Source organism: Falco punctatus, assembly GCF_963210335.1.
Source record: "Falco punctatus genome assembly, chromosome: 1".
Lineage (NCBI taxonomy): Eukaryota > Metazoa > Chordata > Aves > Falconiformes > Falconidae > Falco > Falco punctatus.
The window spans coordinates 114,504,748-114,513,495 of record NC_137580.1 but is presented as its reverse complement, the minus strand read 5'-3'; the positions used below and the strand labels follow the sequence as shown (position 1 = coordinate 114,513,495).

Below are 8,748 nucleotides of genomic sequence, written 5' to 3'. Positions count from 1 at the left end.
CTTTGGTCATTTAGAAGTTTGCTTGATGACAGTTTTTGGCTAACATCTCCCTGCAGGTGACTGCAGCATGACAGTAATGCAGCGCAGTCATGCAGCAGCGGGTAGAACTGTTGCTGCCATGAACCTGGGAACATGTGAGTGCTCCTGAGCTGTTCCAGTGCGAAGTCTGGCTGCTCATACTGAATCCCCCAGGGACTTCAGCTAGCTCTTCAAATTCTGTGCTAAAGCCTGAGAGAGGCTCAGACGAGCCTTTTTTTCATACCTGTTACAGAAGCAATTATCTGTGGCTGAGAAATGGTAACAAATACTGATGGGACCACATCATCTTAATCCGGCTCATCTACTCTTCCTCCGTCCCTGAGAAATGCCAGGGTTAGGGCTGGGGGGTAAGAGAGTTTTTCTCCTTCTGTGGAAAAGTCTGAACCTGAACAGAAAGCCCGTCCTGCTGAAACCATGCCTTGAGCTGGTGGAGTTGTCTTGTGGGGATGGGACTCGTCTTCGTGCGGGTGACTCATCCCAGCAGGCTGTGGAAATCTTCCCAGTGGTCAGCCCAGTCCTTCCTCCAGTAGCTCAGGCTCCTGTGCTTCTCTGTGCCTTCAGTCATAGCTGTCTTAATTTGCTCTTTCTTCCTGTCTGTGTTCATAATGCCCCCAGCTTATTGCATTTGTGTAACTAATTGTCCAACTTGCACTTCACAAAGGAGTGATCAGGAGCATGTCTGCTCTCTCAGCAGACCCACGTGCTGGGGCACATAAGGAATAGCAAAATGGAGCCTCCTTTTCCCCAGTAACCCGGGGGAGCTGCCGGATCCCAGTGCTTTGGAAAGCTGGTTATGGGGTACGTGGCTTTCTGCATCCCCCTCAGCAGTGAGTAACCGCTCACACGTAGCTCTCCCCATGTCATAACCTTGCGTAAGCACTGTGCTCAATTTACAGCCTTGAATGAGTCCTTTCCGTGTTTGAAGAGGAAAGAGGTGTTTCCACTGCAGGGTGCTGATGGGCCGGTAATGCACTTTGAACTAAAAACTGCTTGACCTGAGAGCAGCGCTGACCTGAGCCGCTGGCAGCACAGGGCTGAGTCAAAGGCATGGGGTGCGCCGGGCTGGAGGCGTGAAATTCCCTCCCTTCCCTTTGCTGCACTGGCTAAATAAATACCCTGGGATTTCCAGGGCTGGGAGTTGGCAGGAGTAATCCCCAGGGACCATTTGTTTTCCGAGGGGTTAACGTGCAGCCGCCTGGGAGGCTGAGCCCTGCTTTACCCCTGCCAGCACCAGGAGAGGTGGAACAGCCCATAACTGTGTGCGAGATTAGGAAAGGTGTGTGCTAATTAATTGGAGTGCTGGGCTGCCCCGGGCTGGCGCCACGCGTGTGGATGCGGTGGCAGGGCACGCGTCCCCTCCTCGTCCCTGCCCACGCCAACAAAGGGATCGTGCCTGCGGCACCCCAGGGACCGTGCACCCCAACGCCTCGCTCCGCTCCTATGTCATAGCTTGGAGTGACATCATGAAGAAGTCCTCGTATTCAGGTGAGCAAGTGGCCACCTCCCTGCCTCTCTCCTCTCGCCTCTCTCCCTTCGCTCTGTACTAGGGAAAGAAAAAGCCCCTGCAAGTACAACTTGCACACGCTCTTCTCCCTCCAAGCGGCTCTGTAGCTGAGTGAGCAGCTGTTTCACTGTGTGTAAACAAACACTGTTGATCAGAGGAAAAGGCTTAAAAAGCAAAACAAATCCAGGGAGGCAGCTTTTTCCAGGCAAAACTCTGTGTTGGTGGCACAGAGCGTTATTCAGAAGGCACCTGTGCCAGCGCGGGGTGAGCTCCAGTGCTCAGCTGAGCAGCAGCTGGAAATTAAATCAGGATGGTGGCATTCTGTGTGACACCAGCTGCCATCAGGGCTGGAGGGGTTTCCAAATCAGGGGTGGAAAAGCTGGGATCCTCTAATGCTGTGGGACTTTGTCCTCTCCCTGCTTCCCATCCTGGCTTTTCCAGTGTTGCCTCATGGAGCGAGGGCTTTGTGCCCTCTGCTCTCGCTGGCTCACGCAGGCTCCTGCCTCCCCAGCTAACACGGGAGGGAGCACGTAACCATGACTGATGTCATTTCTCTGTGCTTTCTGTGCAATCCTGCCAGCAGCCCCAAGAAGTGGCTGGTGCATGATGGAGCAGACACATCTCCTACAAAAGGTCCATTGCTCACCCTGTAAAGCTCAGGTGCCTCTGGCAGCTCCTCCAGGTGCAGGACTTTGCTCTGCAGCTGATTTCTGCTCAGCTCCAGCTACCAGCCCGTGACCCCGTGCTCTGTAAGCCCCATTCTGCTCTCGTTGCTGTGGGGAAGCCGTATCATCATGCTGGCCTCCTCCTAAGGTCCTAAGTCACGGGTCTGGCTGCACCATAGGGTGCTGGTGGCAGCTGCCATGCTTCGAGTCACCCAAGCCATATGGCCAACTGGACTCTGCCTGAGCTCATAAGCCACAGGAGCTGGGGGTTTGTCTTCACTCGGAAAATTCCCTGTGTCATGCTGCTGCCTGTTTATTGTTAAAATTAATTAGTAACATTTCTCTCTTGCACATTTCTCTTCTCACATTAGTGTTGCTAAATGGACTGCCAGGGAGGTTTTATTAGAGTCTGTATGCCGGGAACCTGAGAAAGCCTAAGCATGATTATTAGCACATTGTAATGGATTAAAGTGGGTCTTAATGGTTGTGCATTGTGCGTAGGGAAGCCTGTTATTTGTACAGGCCTCCTGAGGGGCAGAGGGTGGCTAAAGCAGCCCTGGAGCAGACAGGAGCGGTGCAAGGACAGGTCTGGAGATAGCTGGCTGTTGTAAGACAAAGCTGTCAGTATTGTGCGACCTGATAATTATGACTTCTTGCTGGTGAGGCCAAGTGGTCCTTAACTGCTTTGCTTGCTTTGGGCTGAGTGCACTGGAGTGGAGCTGTGGTGCTGCAAAGCCCCTGACGTGACTGATATGCCTCTGGTCAGTGTCCAAATCCATCTTCTCTTGGTGTTGCAGCTGAGGTCGGTTGACATCTGGTCAGTACCTTTAATTCAAAAGGGACTGCGGTTGTATTTTGGAAACACTGTTTGCTTTGAGACTTCCCTTGGTACAGTGCAGCTATTTAAGGGGAAAGAACAGAAGAATTACACTAGCCAGGATACATGACACTGAAGCAACAGGATAATCGCACTATGACCCTCACTGTTCTTAAAAAAAGCATGGGCAGCTCTTCTGAGCACAGCTCTCGTTTGTGTTGCAAAGGCTTTGCTTTCGTCCTTGCAGCTCCTGGCCGTGCTGTGCCCGGGCCTTGCCTCTTGCTGATTCATCGGGCAGAAAGGCACTGGATGAATCACCCACCATGCTGGGGGGGCCGCCTTTGGAGAGCTGCCACCTCTGCGCAGGGCAGAGCCAGCCCGCCTTGTTCCATAAATCTGGTGGTTTTACAGATTGGGAAACAGTGACGGTGACTTACTTTGGGAAATTTCACTGGGAATCCAGATTGCTTCTCAAGACATGAGTAAGATGTAGAGAGTGCTGCGGAGCCTCTGAGCTTCCTACTGCCAGAGAAACTGGTGAGGTGACAAAGTGACTTCTCAGCTGCAAACACTGTGCTTCCCAAGCACGTTGCTGACAACCCCTGACAGGCTGGAAACACAGTGCCTGGCTGAGAAACTCCTAAAAATCATGACAAAAGGAAAGAATAACCATCTTCTAAACACTTTTTGAGGTTAGTGAGAATCCCTCGCTGGCCTTGTTTGCTCCTCTCCAGTATATTCTGGACCTGCTCTGTGGACCCGGTCCCACTGAACCCAGCTGGAGGATCTCACGCGACTTCACAGGGCTGAAGCTCCTGCTCCATCCTCCTCTGTCAACACGGCAGCACTGCTGCAGTGCGCTCCTGTTAGCAGGCTGCTCCCCACCCTGGGCAAGATTTACCTCTTCTGCAGCACTTCAGGGGAAATCATTACCCATCTGCTATGACTTTTGAGCACATGCCATGTAGGTGTGGCTGGGATTAAGAGTTTGCCTTTGGATGCTTTGCCTCTTAGCAGCAGCGAGAGGCTCAGACCTTTGTGCCATAGCCGCGGGCACGTGTGGCTCGGCCCAGTAGCGCTTTTTTCCTGGAACTTCCTGGCAGCAGTGGTAGAAGGAGGGGAGAGGGTGAAAAGGGGATTTTACACAGCATGTTAAAAATGAGCAATAACCGCTATTGAATCCAGCTCTTACATGTTTGCTTTAGGGATGTCTATTATTTCAGATGCTTAAGGCAAGGAGAGTTTTTTTCTGAGATGTTTTACTTGTCCTGGAATACTATTTTTTTAAAGGATTTTTTGATTCTCATTTTCCATTACTCAAGCACAATGGCATTGCCAAAGAAGCAATAGACAGGATTCGTGATGAACAGCACAAGGATTTATAGGTATTTTCAACGATGGTGCAAATTGTTTTGGCCAAGGACTGTTTGCAGTTTCAGGTTTATGTAAGATGCTGGCATGCACTGAAATAAGGATTGCCCTAATTACAGTACCTCCAGAATTACCCATAGTGGTGATGCGTGACCCACCCTTACCTAAATTGTGGACTTCTAATTTATTGCTTAGGCACTTAGGGGAAATAACTCCTCAGATATGAGCTAAGGCTATAGGAAAAACTGCAGGAGTAAGTCAGAGCTGTGATCTAGTTGTTGCATTAGGATTTGAGAGTATTTTTTTCCCTGTATCGTGACTTACAAAATGATTACCTGTAAAACATGGGCAACAGAACATAAGTCAAACTGGAGCTGTTGGCATTATCTGGACTGGGATGCTCTGAGGAGAGAGCCCCTTTCTCAGATGGGTTGGTTTATAGTGTCCCAGGATCCCCTCCTGCCCCAGCCCCATGGTGCTGCCTTGGTGCCAGCACCACGCAGTGTCCTGCAGATGCTGCATACCCACAGCTCTGGGCCAACGCAGCAGCAGTTTGTAGGTGTTAGGGGGGCAAGTCAGGTTTGTACCCTGCCACAGGGCTCCCTCTTCATGCTCTGGTATGTGCAGCCGCTGAGGAAGAAAAGCAAGTGAGCTCTCTCTCAGGGTGAGCAAGCGCTGCGGCGTGCAGCTGTGGTAGCACAGGGACATGCACGGCAGCAAGCACTCGCCTGGAGGTAAATGACAGTTTGTCAAAGCGCAGTGAAGAAGTGGTGGGTAGACTTGGCCACCCCTAAATAAGCATGAAGGGCTGTGGCTGGATGAGCACTGGTGGTTGTGAGGGCCTCGGTACATCTCTGGCTGCAGCCGGTTTTCTGGGATGGTCTGGAAAAATTGAGGCTGAATCTTTTTCAGGCTGATACTGCACACGATGGGTCCGGTGTGATTCGCTCAATGGCTTTTAACCTCACCGTCATAAAAGTTGCTGGGTGGGGCAGAGATGACCTGATGTTTGCAGAGCCGATTGTTCTCTCCTGAGCACCAGACCCTGTCTCCTGTCATTTAAGTGGCATTTTCGGTGTTTCAGCAGTGGAAAAATGAACAGAGTTGTTCAGACTGATAAATTTTATTATTTTTTTAAGTTCACTGGCCAAACAGCAGTATCAAGGAAAAAATATTGCTTGGATCCAACAAAAACATTAATTTAATTTTAGGTTGTCGTTTTGAACAGAGATTCTTAATAGTTTGTTTTGAAATATATAAAAATAAACAAGCCCTTTTTTTCAGCTCAAACGCACAGCTAGCTCTTACACCCCAAACCTGCATTGCTGGGCCAACAAGATATCATCAAAAAATAATAAATGATTGTACTGAGGATTTGCAATCAACCACAAGAACCTGGATCCTCCGTCTGTGGCTGTTCAAACCTATTGCTCAAAACATGAATTCAGTGCAAGTAATGCCTCCGCCGGCTCGGGTGAATGAACTGTCCTGTTGCCCCACTTGCAGCTGTTATCACTCTGTGGAACAGCCCTGCCTGTGCCTGATGTGCTGCAGCACGTCCATGGTGTCTCTGTTGCAAATAAGTTTTAGCTGCTGTGTGTTGAGACCAAAGCACTTTGCAGTAACAAACTGCTTTGTGAAGAGGCAAAGCAGCCACTGGCATGGCTGAGCAGTGCTTGTGCAAATAGACGGTGTAGTAAGGAACAGTACTGGCCTTCAGGAAGGCTTCTGCAGAAGAGCAGGAGCAGAAAAAATCCACTGCATCCAGAAGTGCCAAGGTTTCTGTTACATCCCATGTCCTCACTGCCTGGTGGGACAGAGCTACCACCGGAGGAGCTACCAGGTGGAGGAGCAACTTGCATGCTGGTTATGGGGCACAAGTTTGCTTTTATTAGAGGCAAAACTTTCTGTGCTGTGTTGTTGTTTTGTTTGTTTACAACTGGCTCCTATCTCTCCCTTGCTCGGAGGATGCCGTTTTGGCTTCTTTGCTGCCACCCATCCCTGCCTTCTCCTCCTTCCAGCTCCCTGTGCTCGAGCAGAGCAGTGAAGCCTGTCCTGGGCTTCTTTCCCTTTCCTTCAGTGACAGAGCAGAACTGAAGCATTAGTAAAGTCAGTGCAAGTGTGGGGGATATAAAGGGGAAGGAAAAGGGTGAGGATAGAGTTTTGGAACCCAGGAGCAGATGGAAGAGGAGGGATGGTGGTGCTAGCAGTGCCACAGTGGGGTGAACTGCCCCAGGAGCACCGGTCCTTTGCCTGAAGCTGTGGAAGTTTTTCATTACATGGTTTTTGTGTTGGGATTGGGTTGCCTTGTGTTACTGAAAAGGAAATAGCAAGGACTATGAAACAAACTTGTTTCTTGATAATCCACAAATAGCAGGAGACCTGTGCACAAAGAGTTTTGTATCCTATTTTCAGGATGCTGAAAGCTCTGCACGTTGGCTTGGTCAGCTGCGTGGATGATGCTGCATCATTCAGATCCATGTGAAAGCTGCTTGATACCAGATGTCCATGGCCCCCCATCCTTGCTTTAAGCCCCCAAAGAAAAAGGAGAACAAACACGATGCAGTTCCTGCATGGCAAGCACTCGCTCACTGTTTTGGACAACCACATCTCCAACTAGGTCATGCCTCACACTCACAGTTTCCAGCCAGTGAACAGCAGCCATGGTGCCTGCTCACATTCACACATTCTGCCTGGTGAGTCTTCTTCCCCAGCTCCCTTCAAATATTTTTTTACCACTTGATCTATCACATCATGCTGTTCCCTGCTCTGTCCCTGCCCGAGCCACTTCCCCATTGCTGCATGCACTGATGTTCCCACCAGCTGCTCCCCTGGGCTTGTTGTTTGAGCTCTAGCAACATTTAGAGATGCCTGGACAGAATGGGTGCCATTGCCCTAAGTGCTGTGGGGATGCAGGGTAAAAATGTGCATGTCCTTCCCTCCCACCTCCAAACTTGCCAGTGACTTCTGTATGGTGGGTGGCAGAGGCAAAACCCATATGAGCAGGTCAGTGTTGCAGACCATGCTCTTGAGCATTGCCCAGCTCTGCTCTGTGTGGTTAACAGCTAAAAACCTTTAACAATTCTTCCGATTACTTTTAAAATGAAAAAGTTGCATGCTTTAGAAAATTAGATTTCTAATGTGCCTGTCATCTCTTGTGGTAGTAAAGCCTGTAATTTTCCTGGAGTGCTACAGATTGCTGGAGTCTCTGTTGGATGAAAGCCCCCTGATCCTCGGACAGACGGTTCTCAGCTGCCTTCAGGGCCTCACAGTCTGTTTCTGTGGTTTAGCAGATATCAGGAGTTGTTGACGGCAGCTGGCATCAGTCCTGGCAAACTTACCTCTGCGCTTGCTTTCTGCAAAAACGAGGTGGGACCATAAGATGCCCAATCAAAAGCACGACTGCTATATTTTACTCGCAGGCTGACAGAATATATTGCCATAAAGGTCAATGTGATCTGCCGTCACATGTGATGATTGATGTAATCTTGTTATGAAAAACTTCTCCTATAGCAGTGCCACACTGTGCTGGGGTGGCAGGATCAGTGTGACAGGTTTGGTTGGGTGCTCTGCCATTGCCAGACTTGGCTAGCATGTGCGGGCTGTGGTAGAACTTTGCTTCAGGTAGCAAAACTTCCCAACATCTGTTAGGAAATAGTTTGGAGAAGCAAGACAATCCAGCCTGTGGAGAAAGCCAAATAAGAAACTGCAACACAGAGACATATGCAGAAAATAACAGAAAGCCATGTGGGGCCCAAGGAGGTGATTATTTGCTTCCCCAAAACACTGATCGTCTCATGCCCACCCAGGGTGAGCAAGAAGAAGCGGTGCCACGTGGCACAGGGAGATGTTGTTGCAGAGAGTAACTACCTGCTTGCAGGGAGACGCCTCCTGAAAGCAGTGCAGATGGTGAGTGGGGCTTTGAGGCTAACCTGTCCCTCTTAGACAAGAGATGTCTGGGGTTTTGCAGCATCAGGTGAGATCCAAATCCAGGGCAAAGCCTGTAGAACAGGAGAGGTCTTTTTATGGCAGCAGTTTGTGAAGACTGAACCTGTCGGATAGGTGTGTGTAGTCTGTGCTTGCTTTTTGTTAGCTCCCAGGTGCCATGCACGAGAAGATGGGACCCACCGGTCCCTAGGGGTGATGCTAACTGGCCGTGCCAGCATGTTTAACAGCACACCAGGCAGCTTCCCTCCCTGTTGGTCCCGGTGTCCTCAGGAAGAGCAGCTGTGCTCGTGCCTGGTTCCTTCTGGCAGTCACACTGCAAGCTGTCGCGCGGTGGGAGAGCGGCGGCAGTCACTGGTGAGTCAGCCCGTTCCCACACTGGCCTGCAAAGACTTACTAGTGACAAG

At 50.2% G+C, this 8,748-nt stretch overlaps 1 protein-coding gene across 2 annotated transcripts in view; it reads left to right on the top strand.

Moving 5' to 3' along the window:
• Nucleotides 1-1,487: 1,487 nt before the first annotated feature.
• The window catches only part of SEPTIN9 (septin 9), a 143,404-nt gene continuing 136,143 nt past the window's right edge, over nt 1,488-8,748 (top strand). Inside the window, exon 1 of one of the 2 annotated variants that reach the window (XM_080394833.1) lies at nt 1,488-1,524. In XM_080394833.1, the coding sequence (XP_080250959.1) occupies nt 1,503-1,524 (22 nt within the window). In that variant the 5' untranslated portion in view covers nt 1,488-1,502. Of the gene's footprint in view, nt 1,525-7,004; nt 7,093-8,748 lie in introns of those variants that run through there. The other variant, XM_080394831.1, reaches the window with a different exon arrangement.